This window comes from Dendrobium catenatum, unplaced genomic scaffold, assembly GCF_001605985.2.
Source record: "Dendrobium catenatum unplaced genomic scaffold, ASM160598v2 fragScaff_scaffold_133, whole genome shotgun sequence".
NCBI classification, from domain to species: Eukaryota; Viridiplantae; Streptophyta; class Magnoliopsida; order Asparagales; family Orchidaceae; genus Dendrobium; species Dendrobium catenatum.
This window is the reverse complement of record NW_021318595.1, coordinates 600,482-620,935: the sequence shown is the minus strand read 5'-3', so window position 1 is coordinate 620,935 and position 20,454 is coordinate 600,482. Positions and strand designations below refer to the sequence as shown.

At 34.4% G+C, this 20,454-nt stretch overlaps 1 protein-coding gene across 2 annotated transcripts in view; it reads left to right on the top strand.

Moving 5' to 3' along the window:
• The first annotated feature begins 6,542 nt into the window (after positions 1 to 6,542).
• The window catches only part of LOC110096009, a 28,549-nt gene continuing 14,637 nt past the window's right edge, over positions 6,543 to 20,454 (top strand). The window contains exons 1-2 of one of the 2 annotated variants that reach the window (XM_028699369.1): positions 6,543 to 6,889; positions 12,525 to 12,647. In XM_028699369.1, coding sequence (XP_028555202.1) covers positions 6,596 to 6,889; positions 12,525 to 12,647 — 417 coding nt within the window. In that variant the 5' untranslated portion in view covers positions 6,543 to 6,595. The remainder of the gene's footprint in view (positions 6,890 to 12,524; positions 12,648 to 20,454) is intronic. The other variant, XM_020821750.2, reaches the window with a different exon arrangement.

The following is a 20,454-nucleotide window of genomic DNA, read 5'->3' as shown; positions in this document are numbered from 1 at the left end:
TCCGGACACGTGGTGAGCTAAGAATCTTGTTATGCAGCTGTGTAGGCGAGGTTAGTTGTGAGCGCAGGATCACATTGTGCAGGAGACCAAAGGCAAGCACGTGATCGTGGGATCGTGGATTGCTGAGTTCTGAAGTTCGAATGCGGTTATGTAAGAGAGTGACGAACGTGGTGCAGCCATGCGAGTATGCTGGTCTGAGTTTGGACGTGAGGCCAAGGGCCAACAAACCAAGGCGAGCACAAGACTACACTATGCAGTGCATGCGACACAAGATGGTCAACCTAGGTTAATTTAAGGTTTCCAGGTCAACCCAAACCTGACACGATTTTAAAAACGGGTTGGAAAATGAAACCCAAACCCGACCTATATGACAAACGGGTAGACCCAAACCCAATTTTTTTTTTGTGTCAGGTCAAACACCATTGACACCCCTAAGAAGTAACATGTCAAGCAAAAAATACAAGGATGGCTTGGGCAAGCAAGAGGTTTGCTTAGGATAGTAAGAGGATGGCTTGGGATAGCATTATGTCAGCTCGGGATAGTAAGGGGCCCTCTCAAGTCAATTAGAGGTTGGCTCACGATACTAGGATGTCAACTTGGGATGATGTAAGAGGTTGGCTTAGTGTAGTTGGCAGCTCGACACAACAATAATTCATCTTGGGATAGAAAGAGATGGACTCAAAGACAACTTGTGGATGTTTCAAGACAAAAAGAGGTTAGCTTGGAACAAGCCATTCTCAGACCCACTCACATACTTTATAGATCAATCTTCCTTCGACCATGATCATTATTGGCATTAAAAGTGAATATTTCCTAGTTCTATATGCGACTATGTCTGATGATAAGGATTTATTATTCTGTGCGGAGTCTGGATGGTGTTCAGAGGCCAATAAAAAAGTGCCACATCACCCCAAAAGTGTACCGCACTCAGTACCGAACATGGTACCAAGTGGTACTGAACGCCGGTACCACGCTTGGTACCAAGCAATACTCGACAGTTCTCCCGTCCGGTGTCCACACAGAATAATCTCTTGATGATAAGTTGAGTAAATTATGATCACCCTGATTCACCATCTCCCTTGAATTCACTTTTGTGACTTGCAATCATGTGCATCTTCATGCTTACAAACACATGCAATGAATCCAATGGTGATTTATTGGTCTTTTTGCATCTAACTCGATTTAACATAAAAGAAAAATAAAATGGAAAGATTAGCATGGAGTTCAACATACTTTTATTCATACTTGCTTTGAATAAAGGAATCCCTAGATGAACAAAAGGAGGTTTTGAACAGAAAAAGCTAGAAAAATATTTCAGCATCAATTTTCTTATTAAAGACATCTTTCTTATAAGGCACAATTTTTTTTTTCCTTTTGTTAACCATAAGGTGAAAATAAAGCAAATATTAAAATATAGAAGGAACTTTGGTCCTATATCTCATTCCTAAATTTGTGAAAAATATGATGCTGCTTTTAAAATGTAATAGTCATGCAAAGCTAGCCATAACAAATAATTATATGGAAAACAAGGACAACATTTCTAATTTTAGGATTTTCATTTGCTTGCAAACTTGATAAGGCAATTCCCCCAAAAAAAACTTGATAAGGCACATATGTGGAGTACGACACTAATATATGAGAATTAATAATTTAAATCAATGAAGCTAAAAATAAATTATTACACCTATTAAGTTGAAGAGAAATTTTATTTTTGATATGTCATCAAAAAAATATCATGATCGGGCATGAGTCTCAATGCAAATATGAGTTGGAAGCTTTAAAAATTAAATTTCGGACCATCTAAACTTTGATTTTAGCAAACCTATATCCAATTTGAAGATCTCAAAGAGACGAACCTAATAACACCAAATTTAGTCTTATTTGAGCCCAAATGAGCTCAAATCGAAGGACCAAAACATACATAAAAGCTTCAAAGCATCAATTGGATGATCAAATGATATGAATATAACATGCTTATAGTTTAATCGAGCGGCTTGACAAGACATCCAACAAGCCCAATATCTCTTAATTCTGACATCATTACGACATATGAATATTTGAAGATGCTTCATGATCAAGGGAATTAATGTTAGCCATCCGATGAAACACTTCAAAATATTCCTAGATCTTCTCCATATTTACTATGCATGTCAGTACCCAAAAACTATAAATACACCCTCATTCTTCACATGAGGGAGGGTGAAAGAGAAGTGAAAGCTTGGGAGCTCACTTTCATTCTCCAGTCAGTGTTGCCATCACCAAATCTCTTCTCAAGCACCGACCATCGCCAGACTTCCTCTGCTTGTTGGCAGCCGCTATATCACTTCCCAACCATCGACTATCTCAGGACTTCCACCTGTTCGTTGGCCACCGCTATATCTCTTCTTAACCATCGACTGTAGCCCAACTTCCGTCCGTTTGTTGGCCACCAACATATCTCTTCCCGCCCACCGACCATCGTCGGACTTCTGCTTCTTCTTTGGTCGCCGTTAGATCTCTTATCGACCACCGATCATCATCGGACTTCCTCCATTCATTGGTTGCTGTTAGATCTCTTACCGACCACCGACTATTGCCAAGTTTTTGTCCGTTTGTTCACTACATTCAGATGTACAAACATTGTCGAGCTTTTGCCGATCAGCTAGTTATTGCTGGATCTCCAACTATCGCGATACCTTTACTGAACATTCTCCCGACTACTACCATCAAAATTTTAATATCTATCATTCAATCAAGATCAAGACCCTTTTGAAGTTTAGCATATTTTCCAATATATTATATTCTCATTATCCTTAAGTTAAGGGACATGTGAACATTTATAATATATTCAAACACTAGTGAAATTATTTCAAATCGGTAAGGCCTCATAGTTTTTTTTTCCTTTTCAGAGTTTTCCATGAAAAATTTCAGTGTTCATTTATCATTATAAATTTATGTGTTGAATTTTCGAACATCGCTAAGACGTAAAATCTTTCACTCTACCGCCGCGAATTTGCCAGCCAGCAACAATTTTGAAAAAAAAAAAAAACTAAAGGAAAAATTATCTCAACTTATGAAATCGAGCAGGCAATTTACTTTGGAATAGGAATAGTTAGATTAGGAATGAGGTGAAAATAAATTAAGCTAGCAAAGAGGCTATTATCAGAATCAAAGGATATATTTAATGTATTAGCAAGATTGAAATCATTAATCAAATTAAATAAAGTGAAATACTAAGATTTATTATGAGGAGAATCTTGCTTTTATAATATTATTAATACCATTAATATTGTGTGTGTATATATAAACACCTGCTTATCAAATTTCATATAAACATCCAGAAAATGACCTATTATAAATGAAAGTTAGTAAAACATTTGTCAATTGAATATTGATATAGGTAAATATCTATTGATTAAAATAGCTAGCATTAATATTAAACATTAAACAATATAAACAAATAAATAGTAGCTATACCTAACCTTATAAGATATAACCCATCACTTATTATTATTATACTTGGCTTTTTTCAATAAGAAAAGAATGAACAATCAACATATAGACTCTTTTTTCATAATGAAAAGCTCATTAGTTAAGATTGCAAATAAGTTTTTTTTCTAGACAAATAGTGAGCAATTATTTATATCTTAAGATTTTTAATAGAATGAGGTAGAAGAATTATAGTAAGAAAATAAAGATGCCCGTCCGTCTTATAGACCATTTCACGTGCTTCTTGTAGTGTTGAAGGAAGTGCCACTGTGCCACCATGAAAGATCAGGTTGAGCTTTGGGTGGAAGAAGAGGCGTTCGATGATGTTGAAGACCGGAAAGCGAATTCCTCATGTTGAAAACTTTGATTTTTGACTTTACAATTCATAAGGATAGAAGAATGATATAAATACAATTTAGTATAAAAGTATTTACATTTGATGGATGTTAGTAACAATGAAATAATATTAAAAGAACTATATAAAATCATAAAAGATGATTAAAATGTAAGAGTTCGTAGAAATAGAAAAAAAAGTAAATAAATTTGTATGAAATATTATTAAATAATGAAATTATGTCATATCTTTAAATATTAAGTGTTCATCAATAAAGAAATTCTAATGCTTCTCTAATTTGGGTGAAGCATCGTGAAGATTCTCAATTGTTATTCTTCAAATTTTTTGAATGACAAAAAATAAAGGCTCAAAAAGTAACAGAAGCATACAAATCAAATGATTAAGGCTTCATTTGAGATTAGGGGTGTCAATTCGGGTTAGCGGGTTAGGTTCGAATCGAACCTGAATTGACCCGACTCTAAACGGGTCAACCCGAACTGACCCGTTTTTATAAATGGGTCGTCTTTTTCAACCCGGACCCAACCCGCACGGGTTGCCGGGTTGACACGACCTGAATAAATCTCAAACGCTAGGTTTCCACACAGGTTGCCGTGTTGCAGGCTACAAAGGCAGTAGTGCAGCATGCGACGTCGAGCCAAGAAGCCAGCGTCCAGTGACTCGACTCGACGGCGTCGACGTGATGGTTGATGCTTCGGGTTCGACAATTCGGGACGCGCACTGCGAGACTCACACGACTAGCCTTTTCGGGAATCGGGACGCGCACCGCGACTTCAGGTTCGGTCGTTCGGGGCGCGCAAGACTGGCCGCTTCGGAGTTCGGGACTCACGCGACTTGACAGCTGATGCTTGGGGCAGGGCACTCGATGGTTCGGGCAGCAGATCCGTTCATAAAAATTTCGGGTCAATTTCAGGTTATTTTCGGGTTGCCAGGTCAACTCGAACCCGGCCTGTTTTTTGAAACGGGTCAGTTTATTGAACCCAACCCCGACCCATTTCACAAACGGGTCGACCCAAACCCGGATTTTTCCGGGTCGGATTTCGGGTCGTGTCAAAAATTGACACCCCTATTTGAGATAATTTTTTTACTGTTTCTTAAAACAACTTTTTAGTATAAAAAATTAATTTTTTATTCAAAAGCTATTTTAAGAAGAAATAAAAAATCTGTCCCAAACGAAGCCTAAACATGTTTAACTGAACTTCAAGCCACTCTTCAATGATAAGTCCTAACTGGCTTTTATTGTTGATTGAAAGTAAGATTTTGCCTTAATTTGTTAAGTTATTATAGTACAAAATAAGATGAATGTAGACTTCTTGAATAATAATCTTCATAACAATACTAAGAGGGTGCATACACAGTTAAGATGAAATATATCATATTTGGCTTTATTGAAATGCACTATAAAAATGAACGGGTTTTCTAAGCAAATGAAGGAATACATTATTGCTACAATTTGGAACTGCAACTTTCTTACTGTATTGTAAAGCAGTTTTTTAATATAATTTTTTTTTTGAAATATAAATTTTTGTATTAAAAAGCTATTTTAAAAAGTAATTAGAAAGCTGTCCCAAATGAAACCTTAATGCATTCAAGATTGGGAGGAATGTTTGGTACTAAAATCATTTTATCAAGAAAAATAATAATAAGTCATCCAAACATGATCATAGTATTCTTTTGAATGGTGGATAAACATTTTACACCACTAAAAGTTTTAGAAATTTCAAAATCTATTAAAGACCCAAATGTATTACACCATTTAAGCAAATAGTATTTACTTTTTAATAATTTAAATATTGAGGTAAATAGTAAGCAAATATCTTTTCAATCTATGATGCATGCTTTCCATTCAAAAAAAAAAAAAAAAAAGACCATTTGAAATGATTCACTGAATCATCTACATTAAACAATAAGTGGAAAAAAACACTTAGCTTAACTAAGATCAACCATGCCTCTTGATTCCCATTAATATAAATGGACGGAGTAGATTGTATTTTTCTCCTTTGATTGTGTTTTGAAACTAGAAAGCAGAACCCATTTGTTTCTAGCTGTTCCTACAAGCCCTCACAAGCATAATAAAGCTAGAGCGAACCTAAGGCTAACAAATCATGGTGAAAACCTCTATGTTCATGGCTTAATTTGTCTCTCCCCCTAAGAGCTTTTGTTATGTAGGGAGATCGGACGAGAGAACCATCCGGTTAAGCACTTGGTACCCAGCAGTACCTAGCAGTACTGAGTATTGGTACCGAGCTGGGTACCCACCAATGAGGTGATGTGGCACATTTTTATTGGTCTCCGAACGCCCTCCGCACTCCGCACAGAATAATAAATCCAATAAAGCACTAAAAGAAAAGGTAGGATTTTATACCTCACATAGTATGAAGCTTGAAGACTCATTGATCTAGAAGATTGAGTTATTATAGAAACTATTGTGGCGGCCAGTCCATCATCCCAATTTCGCTGCCCCATATTCTCGAAGTTGCAAGGAGTTTTGACAGAGGATTGAAGTTGAGAATAGTTTCAACACGAAGGAGTTTTGACAAGAAGCACTTATATAGGTGAGTTCGCACTTAAGAGGGATGAGTGTTAGAAGTGAGGTTGCTAGATTTGTCTCTCAAGATAGTTTGAGATGTGAATGAACATATGAAAAATAATGTATATAGTATTTACATCATACAAAAAGTTGAGAATCCATAAGAAATATAGAAGAGTTAATTAATTATATATATATTAGCCTTTCAAGAAACGCTGTTTTTACGAGTTGGACGTGTTCCGGCGATGGCCGGGCTTCTCGCGTGGGCCGCTGACGTCGTTGGTGGGAGCGGGACGGGGAATGAGGACGACGACGGTGAGATTGGGTTACCATTGTTGGTTTTCACACCGGAGCAGCAGCAGCGCGCCCTGGAACTTGACCGGGCGGCGGCTGCCCTCCACCGATCGATCAAGGATCTCCGGCTTAGAATTCCTCCGGAGCACATCTCTCAGAGGCTTCCCCACCTTCACGCCCACACCATGGCCTCGAACGCCGCCCTCGCTCTCCAGCTTAATGCCCACTCCACCACTCGTGAACAGGTGCGATCCATTTTTGACCCTTCCGTGACAAAGATCCATACCACTGTTACTGATGCCTATCTTAAAATCGTTGAAGTTGGCAGTAGTAGTTTTCCTGAAATTGGAATTTTGGAATATGAATGAGCTGTTTTACTGGTACTTTAAGTTGCCACTAGGGTTTTAAGTAAGCTTTGATCCTGTTATTACCCTTCACCTGCGAAAACTATGCATGTTATCCACACATGTAGTACTGATTCCTGAATTTATGTATAGCCCTTTTTTTATGGTTCTTAGTGCTTAGAAAATCGATTTGATGTTATTTTCTGCTATTCTGCTTAGGCTTAATTTGTTTCACGGAAAGTTTTTGGAAGGTTGGGATATCAATTTTGGATGTGAATCACATTGAAGTAAGTTGCATTGATATTTTTTTGTTTTTTGATTTTTTTGAACAGTCTTCTTGTAAATTCAGTTCTTACGTTTGTTTAAGCGGCAATGAATTTCTTTTTTTATTCATTCTCAAATTATTATTATTTTATTCAAACAAAAATATCATTCTAACCAGTCATCCACTTAATTTAAATATCATTCTATTATTATTAGAAGTTAGAAAAGAAAAACGAAATTGAAAGTATCTTCTTAAATCTCAGATTGAAAATCAATTCTCACTTTTACATAAACAACATCTTATCTATTTTCATTTGTGCACCGTCTTTTGTAGACGCGTTCCTCTCCTCATTAAGCAATTTCTATTTGTCAAAAGTCTTTCTTGAAAGTTTAGTTTAACATGTTGAGTTTACGTGGTAAACTCAGTCGGTAATCATACATAAAATATTATATATACATATATAGATACCCATTTGGCTTTCATTTGGCTTTCTTTTGCATTTACACACACACACACACACACACACACACACACACACACACACACACACACACACACACACACACACACACACACACACACACACACACACACACACACACACACATTCTCATTGTATTTCATTTGTCCATTTTCATTATATATTTACTCAATTTCCATTTTCATTAGTACAAAAGTACTGTCTAAATATATTAATAAATGTATAATCATTTTCATTTCTTTTTTTGTTTCCATTTAATGTGTACATGTATGTTGCTTCCTCAGTCAATATCATAAGGGGTGAACTCCTATAATTTGCATGCATGTCCCATTTTCATCTTTTAATTATTTTCATTTCAACTAAATCATCATTCAATATTTCATTTCCTTTATATTTTAAAGTAAGCTGTCTAGTCATTTTATTCATTTAACAAATAATTCACATTTCCATTTCTATTCATATAGTCTTCATTATACAATAATCATTTTGTGAACATTATATTCATTCCATCAACATAATACTATAATATACAATAGTTTCAATAAATAAAATGAATTAAATAACATAAAAGGAATTGAGAATTGATATAACAAAATTGAAATTACCCACTTTAATTGCTTTTGAGCTTTAATTCCTTTCAAACCTTGAGCTTTGGAAATAATCTTCTGTAATGCAGCTTAAAGTTTCACATAAAATTACATGACTATTATTATTAACTTTTATTAATTTCACATAATTGTTCCCTTAAAGAAATCTTACCTCAATTTGTTTCTTCTTGCCAAATCGAACTTCCACCAATTTACTTTCTTCATTTCTAAATCATACATTATTGTTTTCCATCAAAATATATTATATATATGTACTATTATTCAAAATTTGAACAAAATATATGATTGAAATCACTTACAAAAGAGAATTTTCCTAACAGAAAATCCTTCTTTTGTTCTCAACTTCTCTTCCTTCACCTTTAAAAGAGATTTGGATCCTTTCTTAAGTTTAAGTCACAAATGCAAGTCATAAAAAGTGAACGAGAATAAAAATAACATACCTTCCTTCTCTTTCTTCTTCCTCTCCGCTCAATTTTCTCGGTTGAAGCTTCTCACGTGATTTGCTTCTACAGTAGTGAATGAAACAGAGATATCTCATGTGAGGAGTCGTTCTTTTTCACTCCAGTATGTGTTCCTTCGCTTAGAACCACGAATCGACACCGTATAGAGGTTTTACGCACACATACGGCCACTCGATTTGCTGCTTGCTTTGGTCCTGCTCGCAGAATGTCAGCCCGCTGAAAGAATAGGAACCAGCCAGGTCCAGTTCTCACAGATAAGAAGTTTCAAATTATATATGCCAAGCAAGAAAAAAAATGCAAGAAAGTATTGTCACTCTTGGAATATATCAGATTTTAAATTAGACGTTTTTGAGGAGTACCCCGGGTTTTTCTCTTCTGGCTTGGCTAGCTTCTTTGGTCTTTGTAGTGTATTTTATTTTTTGTCTTTTTCATACAGAAATTTTTTGCAATGTCCTTGTACTGTACTTTCTCTTATGACTGATATTAAAATTTCCTTAATAAAACTTATTCCACCCTCATAGGATGTGGAGATTTCTAGTGAAGCTAAAGATTGGGAGCACTTGTAAGAGATGAATGTCAATTTTCCTGAATAAAAGCGTCAATTATACCATCCTAGTAGTTAAGCTAGAAGAAGGCTACACCATCTTAGCCTAACCATTTCAGGCTAGCAGGCGTAAAAATTGCTAGACAGCCAATTAAAAATTCTTTCTACCATGAGGAAGAGAAAGCAAAATAAATCATTGAACTAGGGGTTGATCAGAAAGAGGAATCTTCCTTATCTTTATATTTGATTTACAGGAGCAAATCACTTAAGGGGAGGGAGCTATGATTTAGGAGGCACTGAAACATTTGATTCAATCCATCTAGGTTGACTAACTTATGTAGTTCAATCCGGGTTTATCAATGCACTCATGCTAGGGCTTATCCATGCTGTTCATCAAGATTATACCTCTTCAGTATCAAGCCATATAGGGTTTGCTAGATTTAATGCAATAAAATATTTAATGAACTTTCAGTAGCTTCCATAAGTCTGGGAAACATTCAAATTGACCCACAAAATTTCTAGAAGATGAAGGGAGGCATCTATCAGTAAAACGGCTATTGAAATTATGCATGGCTGACCACTTCTTGCATATTGGGTTTATTTGAATTATTTTAATTGTATTTTGAATGTTTATTAAAGTTTTGGATTATTGTGCCTACTTAGTTGCAATTTATCTTGGATTTAGATTGGGTTTCTTGCCATCTGAATTTCAATTTGTTGTCTCTTATATATATATATTTTTTAAATAGGATATTAAGATGTAATTTGAAGCATGGTTATTTAATTATTCTCTCTCAAAATTTCTCTTAAATTTTTCTCTAGACACCCCCTTTATTTTTCTCATAGCTAATTTTGGCTCATCTACACATTTGGTCTCCTCTCTCTCTCTCTCTCTCTCTCTCTCTCTCTCATAATTTGCACCTAGGGGCAAGTTTTTCATGGTGGAAATCATAGTTATGGTTTGAGATCCATCATTTTGCATGCCAAATATCATTTATTTCTCTTGTTAATTGTCTCCATAAGTTCTTGCATGATTTTGGTAGAATCACTTTTAATATTTTAAAAAAAACTCCAGATGGCATACATACATGAAAGCTTCTACTTGCAGAAAAATTATAAATCATAATCATCATCAAACCGTAGCCTGTATTTTTTTAATCTTTCAAAAAACCAGGAGGGTTTCTTAAAACCCTAACTTCCACATAAAGCCTTTATTTTCCTTCCAGTTCCATGAATCTTCTACATTATAATTACTAGATCAAGTGGTATCATAATATATTTGGTTGATCTGGATCTTATAGTAACATGTTATACCCATTGCACTTTTTTATCAATAAAAAAACTAGAAGCAGTAACCTAAAACGTGCTTATGCAATGTTTACATCAATAAGATTAACTCAATAAAAAAATTGGTATAGCGTAGATTTGGCAAAATTGAGGTACTTGCGTTTACTCTTTTAAACTTTGAATGCTTAGTAATTGCGTATACTAAAAAGGATATAAATGTCTTATATTTAATAATGAAAGGATTGATAAATTTTTTTCAAGGATATATAAATTTATACTAAATATTTTATTAATTGAAAACAGGGCACAAAGTTAGTTCAAAACAAGTAGGTATGGGGCCAGTTACAGATCAGGAAGGAATGAGCTACGTACATATTAATTCTAGACAGGGAGCTTGTAAATATTTAGTCTAAAGAAGGTCCCAAGTCGGATTAAAACTTGTGACATACCTTGAGAATTAGAAACATACTAGTTAAGCTAGAGCTCTTAGAAAAGGATTGGTTAATCCACCTTTTTTTTTCTAGTAGAAATTAGAATAGTATGAAGGCAGCCATGATAAGAAGTAATGGAGTCAAGTGGATCACATGTGCTTCGAAGAGCTTAGTATCTATACATTTCTTAATGCCATCTGCTATCTTTATTTCAAGTCTATATATATTGTGGATTAGTTGACTCTAGATTGCTTGTGCAATCATTGCACGATGTAGAATTAATGCCATTGCTTTTCAACTCCTATTGTAATTATTCTATTTTCCCAGGCATCTTTGTTTGCTTATTGTTGATCACCCCTAATGCTGTTCTTACCTATATTTATTGTTTCTCCTTTTCTTTCCTGAAAATTCTTATAGTATTGTATATTTTTATCATTTTTAAAATAAAAAAGACTGTACTTGTTAAGGAAGAAACTATAATTATATATTTCATGCCTTTCAAAATCTGCAAATGATTTCATTTCTGCGCTTGCCTTGCTCGATATCCTTAATCTTGTGCAATATTATGTATGGCTCTAGGATTTTTACCATATCAAAACTTGCCTATTCAACCATATTACAGTAAGAAATGGGAGTGAATTTAGTTCATATTTTCTACATTAAATTTTTTTACTTTTCCACAATCTAAACATACAACATTTCTTATTCTTATGGAAAATCATCCAATTAAGGAAAAAAATGACAATGCCACCAATTTAATTGTTAAGAGAACCTCAATATGCTCGTAGAACTAATAAAGCATAAGAGAACTGTCTGATAGCTTTTTCTCAGTTCATAGCAAAAAATCTGTTAGCTTCTTTATCTATTTTTATAAACAGTTGTGGCCGTCTCTGTGGAACTTATTTTTAAGGGTCCATTTGAGGTAGCTTTTTCATAATTTTTCTTTTAAAAAAACTGCCAAAGTATTATTTGGCTACAACTTTCTCGGTACTTTTTAAAAGTTTCTGAGAATCAGCTTTCTACATTTAGATTTATTCAAGTGTGGTAGCTATAAGAAACTTATTTTTCAACTTTTTCAAAAGAGAAAATAATTATAATGAATAACATTCAAAATTTGATTCTCTTATAACATATCTACAAATACTTTTAGAGACAGCTATAACCACCTCATACTTCAAATGAACTCTTAGTCGAATGGGAAGCCTAGATTATGTTGGAGAGATTTTCAGGCCTGAATATTTCCCTTTGGCATGTATTGTGTAATGATATTAAAGAAAACATTACCTTAATGCTTCTCTTTTATAATTAGTTATTGTTGCTTTTGATGTTGATCATGTCATCATCCACACGTAGTTCAAACTCATCTAATGTCTTACTGCTTGTTATGTTGCTTGCTATTTTCTTTTATATGCTCTTCTATTTCTTGAACTCTCATCCATGCAATTGATCTATTACCTAGGCACAATTAAGAGAGGTCTCTCTCCAAGATGAAAATGCTGCATATGAAAAGGCTATATCTAATTGCCAGAAAAAAATTCAAGAAAAGCAAGATGAAGCTAATGAGCTCCTCATTAGATTGAAGGTGAGAACAATGAGTCGTGATTCGTTCTTTTCTTTTTCCCTGAATTAGTGAAGATCAGCTATGATGAGGTTTAAATGCATTTTAGTTATTACTCGTTTGTTCAATTACTGTTATCAGTATAGTTGGTTATGATGCTGCTACAAAGCACATTTAAGAAGTATTGTTGTTGGAGCTATTTGGTTGCACCTATGGTGTAAATGTTGTTAAGAAAAAGAAGACATTTATTATTTGATAAAAATTGTCGTGGAGTTGCTTTATCATCACAAATGACACAAATTTCCTTTTATATTCCTTTTTGATTGTTTTAACGTGTAAGGGCATATATTTTAAGGATATTTTTGTCTTCTATATTGCGTCTTTCAACTAACGCTTTTTTGTGGTTGTTTCAAAATAGCTACTAGATGTTGGAGAAATTTTGTCAACCTCAACGGATTGTCTATTTTGTGATCGAGCACGATATAAGAAAGATAATATATTATCCTGTATGATAAAAATAGCATTTCCTTATGAACTCAATAATAAAATTTACCATTTTAACAGAGATTTCCCCAGTCAATATTTGGTTAAATGGGATTTATTTTATTCTGGAGTACGGCCCCATATGGGTAAGCCCCTATGGTTAATTATATCTTAAGAATTTAGTATTTGAAAAAACTTTTGATTAAACTAATGATTTTCTTTTTTTATAAATTATCAAGATATTGGCTAAAAGTTTTCATTTTAAAATCCATGAAATTTTTGTTTAAAGATTTTTGGTCTTTAGGAATTTCAAAGGAAGAGGGAAATCAACTTTGATTGACTTTCTTGAAATGAGAGCCAAAAGGAGGAAGAGTAGGAGTATTTGATTTTAGGGGAAAACTCAGAGGTACTCAGAACTATCATATGTTGAACGTTACATTTTAGAATCCGATTTTTTGTTTAAGTTGATTATTTTAATTTAGAATGTTGGAGCTTACATTCCAACAACACATGTTGGAGGAAATGCCCGAAATGTGAGGGCTTATGAAGTGACGGAGGTTAGCATCTGCCTCAGATCCTATTACTTAGGTGAGGACTACTAATGTAAGACCCAAAATATTCATGTATGAAAAAAAAAATTTAAAATTTATTTAATTATAATCTAAAACGTATATTTAAAGTTAATGTTAAATTGTTGTTAAAATTATATAAACAGTTAAGTTATTGTTTAAAATGCAGGATAAGTATTATCTTAAGTAACAGATTTAATTTAAATTAGATAATTCTTTAATTCTTGAAATAATGCTTTCAAGGGGTGTGTTGGAAGGCAGTTAGGTAGTGGGCCTCGCATCTCATCATCTTTCACGTATGAAAACAAATAAAAAGAGTGTGTTGGCTGTGTGGATAAGGGATAAAAGTAGCAGTTATGCAAGCCAACAGCCTTTTCTCTGTTTTGTTTTCACGCAAGCTAGCAGAGCGAATATTTGGGTGAAGCATTGTAGGAAATGCAGCTATAACACACTAAAGAAGAATTGAATAGAGCAGACAATCCTGTAGCAAGCATTTCGGCACAAGGCTCTTAGGTATTCGGCACAGTACTTGGAATTACTGTAGAATAGTTCGGTGTGTTCCTTGTAGAGAAGTCGACATAGTGCCGTAGGAATTACTGTGGCATATTGGCGGCACAGTGGAATTTGTTGCATATAGAATTTGGCACGGTGATCATTGGGCAGAGTTTTTCGGCAAAGTGCTAGGAAGCGAAATTGGCATTTGGTATGAAGAAGATCCGATATGTTGTACAGAGAATGGAGAGTAAGATTCCGGCGGGTGAAAGCAATTTTTTGATTTTGAGGCTTACTCCTCAAATCGCCTTGAGGCTTACGCCTCGCCTCACGAACGAAAAACACCTCAATACCCGAATATGCAATTTTAAACCTTGGTACTAACTTACAAATGCAAATTTTCTATTATCTGATCCTTAAGTGAAAGCTTTTCTATATGTAAAATATTGGACTATGTGCATGATCATTTTAAGTTTTAGAAAATTTGGCTCCTTGAAGGGAGCTATGCAATTTTTCTTATAATTGAAAATTATGGAGCCTAAAGTTAATTTTAGATTGCTTACATTTTTAATGGATAGAAAAATTAGTTTTATCCTAAAAACTTACCGCATTAACATGTCCAGGCCACCCCCAAATAAAAGAAAAGAGGAAACTTAAGGAAAACATATATTTTCTATTGTGCAATCAGGTAACAAATCAACACACGCTTTGTAAATAAATCAACCAAGACAAAAATATAAATTATAGAGTCCAACTTATTACAACAAAGTTTTGCAACTGCGTTGCCTGTCATTATACAACCTAGTTAAATTATTTTATACTCTACTTGTGGGAGTCTTCAAGTTTTTGCTTCTAAATGGATCGTAGGCTTCACCTTCAACATGTATATCCTTCTTGATCCACCTCTCCTTTGACCAAACCTCACAAGTTAAACATACTACTTAAATCTAATTAAATACATTTAAAAAATAAAAAAAAACTCAAAGCTACAAAACAGAGTGTTAGAAAGCAGTTTATATAATAGACATATCACATCCAGAATTTGCTTGGCACTTAAGGTGCTAAGTCTCTATTTCTACCCTATTGGCCATGCCTCTTGGGGGATTTAAGCAGCACCTACAAGCAAACAATGTTAGGATAATCATGACTTATTTTCCTCTCTTGAATACGACTATCTGCAAAAAAAAAAATGTATGTCTACCCTATTCACTTAAGGGCAAGTACCTACAATGCAGACAAAGGCAATATTCATCACACCGCATCACCAAACACGTGTAGAAAAATAAAAATTCTAATCCTAGCATTCCTAAGGGGTTGTGCACCTAAGTGTGTGAGGCTTATGTTGCGTGTCACTACAAGAGGTGTTTGATTTTATTTTGTAATAAAAATGTTTAATCTTAATCCAAGTGTGATTTTACTTTAAGTTGTTTATGACTTAAATATTTTATTTGATTTTTAGGGGTTTCATATTTAGGAGGGTTATGAAGAATTCATAAGACAACCACTTCTTGCTTTTAGGCAAACCTGCTACTTATGAGTCCTAAGATAGAATGACACAGTCATTCCACCTTTTGCGATAGAATGATTGTTCATTGTACCAAAGGAACTTAGGTGATATTTAGATGTTTTGGGATATTCTTAGTATTTGGATAAGAGATGAATGTTCACCTAACAATGTAAGGCGAACGTGCCTTAGAGTTATACTTAAGACTTTGTGGGATTCATCTAATAGTGTAAGATGAATTTCAACAAGCAGAAAACTCCTAAAAGACATCTAAAGGTTGCATTTTAAATGTCATGAGAGGAGGATTACTTGTTAAAAGAAAGGATACTTAGAGTTTTGGTCTAAGAAGTGTCCAACATATAGCTTTTGGGCTAGCTGTTGGAGAATTTTTCTTAGCTTTTGGAGTTAGAGAGGAAAATTTCCTTTAACTTAGAGGATGGAGGAGAGGGAGAGAAAACCCATAGCTTTTGAGCTAGAGCAAGAAATTTTCTAAGACTTTTGGAGCCCATAGAAGTGAGGGAAGGTTTTTAGCTTTGAAACTACCAATAAAAAATAAGATCTCCTTGAATCTGTGTATTTAAAGAGAGTGGGGAAACTTGCTTTGATTGGATTAAACAAATGAAAGATTAGTCACCAACTGATTTTAACTCAATAGGTGAGGAAGATTTGCAACTTTGGGGTTGCAAATGAAGAAGAATTATCATTGAATTTTTATATTCAATGATAGATATTTAGTTGGCTAAACATAGGTAAAGCAAACATAATAGAATAATATATAGATTTGGGCCACAAATCAAAGATTCTTTGGACTTTTGGGTATCCAACGAAAGGGTTCATTCACCTAACTTTGTTTAGGAGAATAAATGAGAAATAATATTAATATTCCTATGTTTGGTGTAGGAATATGAGTTAATTTTGACCCAACAAGAGATTTTGTTTGATTTGAACTCTCCCATAACTTTGAGGTTAAGTGAAGATAGATTTCCTCTAAGCTTTAGTGCTAAGGGAAATGGAATAAAACTCATAGCTTTGAGGCTAAGGAGTTAGAAAGGACTACAAGTCAAGAAGCACTCATTGCTCATTCACCTAACTTTGGTTAGGTGAAAGAGAGATTTCCTACAACTTTTTGGGTTGTAAAAGGGGAGAAGAAATATGCAACTTTAGGTTGCAAACTTATGAATGCTCTTTGAACAATTGATGTTCGAAGAGAAGATATACACTCCACCAAATTGGGTTTAAGAGAGTGAGGGAAGACATGAATGTTCTCTTACATTTTTTGGCTTATAGGAGATGATGAAGGAAATACAACTTAAAAGTTGCAACTCATGAAAATCTCTTGAACATTTGGTGTTCAAAGAGAGAAGGTTCATTCCTTCAACTTGGGTTGGAGGGATGGAGAGAGAAAATGCAACTTAGGAGTTGCAAATTCATGAATATTTCTTGAACATTTGATTTCAAGGAGAAGTGTTAACTTGCCTAATTTGAGGCTAGGAAAATGAGGTATTCTCTACAATTTTGATTTGAAGAAAAGTGAATGAAGAACATGCAACTTTTGGAGTTGCAAGTTGGAGGGGTGGATCATTGAATTTTGCATTCAATGAATGATGGTTGTTTACTAAATTTGTGTTGGGTAAATAGGGGAAAATGACGTACAACTTGTAGGTTGCAAATTTGAGGAATCTCTTTGAGCACTTGGTGTTCAAAGTGAAGGATATACACTCACTTAATTTAAGCTAAGTGAATGGGGAAGGAAGGCTAGGATTTGGATCCTAAGTTTAAGAAGAAAGTTTACTTATTTATTTTGTGCTCCAACAAGCAAAACGAAAGAACCTATAATTGAGTTCTAAGTTGAAATCAAATGTCTTGTGCAATGATGTTGTTAAAGTTTTTAGGGGACTTCAAACTATCATGCAAAGAAAAAGAGAGGGTGTTTATTTGTTGACTTTGTGTTAACAAACAAAAAGTGGATTACTTAGGATTTGTTTCTAAGATCTTAAAACCCATGTGCTATAACATTTGGAACCTTGAGGAGGTCCCAAAAGTCATGCATGGAGGAAAAAGAATGAAAGTTTGTTGATTTTGTGTATCAACAAACTAGGATGGAATAATTGATCATAGGATTTTGATCCTAAGGTTACAAGATTCATGCAATCTAACACTTGGAGGTTTGAGGGAAACTCTAAGTACCATGCATGAAGAAGACATATGTAAGAAAGAGAATTCCCTATTACTTGTATGAATGTTTTGCATTCATGTAAAAGGAAGATTGCTTTGTTGGTTTCTTATCCCAACAAAAGATTTAAGGAAAACTTAAGAGTTTGATTCTAAGTTCAAGGATTTACAATATGACGTGCTTAAGATTTTGGTGAAATCCATAATACAAGACAGGAGGGAGATTGGTGGTATTCCCTAAGGCATGTTTGAAATATTCAGTGCTTTGAGGATTCTCCAAATACCACACATGAAAGGAACAGAAGAATGTTTGTTGATTTTGTGTCTCAACAAACTAGAGCTGAATGACTTAGGATTTTGTCCCAAGATCCAATGACTCATGTAATGTAACATTAGAAACCTTAAGGTGGTTCCACATGCAATACATGAGGAAGGAGGGATGATTGTTTGTTGATTTTGTATTTCAACAAACAAGAAGTGGAATGAACATAGGATTTGGCCCTAAGGTTGAAGGACTCATGTAGTGATAAGTTTGAAGGGTTGAGGAACCTCAAACCATCATGCATGAGAGGAAAAAGAGCACCTAGAAGAAAGCTCCTAATGCAATGAAAAGATTCTCAAATTAATTTTGGCATGATTAAGGGATTTGGGTAGGAAGAATTTATTCCTACAACTTCTAGGGAGTTTTAAGATCATATTTGGTATGATCTAAGAAGAACCTAGGAGCATTTATGAGATGATTTATCATTTTATTAGCTTCATTAGATATTCAATTGGATACCATTGCACTCAACCTCTTAGTTTACAAATCATGTTAACCATGCTTAGATAATTCCAATACGTAGTGGGGTATGATCCATGAACCTTTGAAAGCCATGTAATACTCCACCCTTTGCTGTACAAGCACTTAGGAATTGAATAATTATGCTTATAAATTCGTAAACTTTAGTTAAATGAGTTAGCAAATGACCCACAACATGCATATGTTTTGATCATTTCATTTCAAACTTCTAATTTGGAGGTTACATAAATATGATTAAATAATTCCAAATATAAGTGTTTATGAGGGCCCATGCTACGTCTCAAATTTATTTAGAATTAAATGAGTCTATTTAGTTGTCTTCCTAACTTCTAGAGGATCTTCAAATTCAACATGCAAGCTCTCCTAAACCTTGACTAATTTTGTCATGATATAGATAGGGTGAAGTTGAACCCACACATTGTGACCTTTGAAGGCTCATGCATATATATAATATATGATGAGTGTTGACCTCCGGATCAAACCCAAAAGAGAACAAAAAATATATAACGCAACATACCTCTGCCGGATTCCCCGATATTCTGCCCGAAATCCCGCCTAGGGAACATACATCTAAAGTTGGAAGGGAATTTCCAATCAATTTTGACATGATTGGTGCATTGGAAGCATGAGTGATAGCCTCTAATTTTGAGGGATTTCAAGAGTTAGAGGAGGTGATAATTCATTATCATTTCCATAATCCTCATGAAACACTCAAAATAAATCTCAAGAGCTTCATTGATTCTAGGATTTGCAACATAAACCTTTGGGGGTTCATGTCAAATCCTACAACCAATACGCTAAATGTTTGAACTCAATCAAATGCATTTTGAGTACTCATTAAAATTTTGGAAAATCCACAAGCTTCGTTAAGTGTGAGTTCCCACATTTATGTGTTAATTTTGTTATAACACATCAATCTAAGAGATATAACATAGCATGCGTCATTGTGAAAGTCTACACCTCAACATTTGATTTATCATCAAATGAAATCTCTTAAACTTAGGGTTTAGTTGTAGGTGAAGGCATTGAGCACAACATGGATGCTAAAACATGCATTTGGGGGTTATCAGACGCCAATCCAACCACCCTATGCGAATCGGCATGCCTATTTGGCTCTGAGAAGAGTGCAAACGAATGAGTTGAAGGAGGAAGGAGTAGAAGCCCTCTGATAGGAAGAAACGTTGCACAGATCGAGACCTGGATGGGGGTTCCACATGAATAGAGCTGCAAACAAACCGAGCCGAGCTGAGTATATGCGTGTTCATGTTTGAGTTTATTTATTATCAGCTTGTTCAATTCAGTTCAAGTTTGATTTGAGCTTTTTTGTTTGTGTTCAAGCTTGGCTCATTTAAATTAATGGGTGTTCATTTTTGGTTCATTTCATGCTTATTGATCTTTATACGAACGAGCCATATCGAACTATAAACGAGCTCTACTTCTAGATGTACATTAACTTAACAAACGAGCCTTATCGAGCCTTCTAACAAATAATTAAATCAAGTCTGTTCGTGAACATATCTAGCGAAGTTTTTTAAACTTTCAAATAAGCTCATTCATGAACATATCTAATGAGTATTCTTAAGCTATTAGATGAGCCCATACATGAACATATCTAATTAGTATTTTCGAGCTACCAAATGAGTTTGTTCACAAACAAACAATCTATGATTCATCTTATATTTATTCAGAGAGCGGGTTGTTTGCGATTTTAGGCATATGCGGGAAGTAAAAATAAATTATTAAATTATTTTAGATGGGATTATTAAAAATAAATTATTAAATTTAACAATATGTATTTTTTAAAACTCT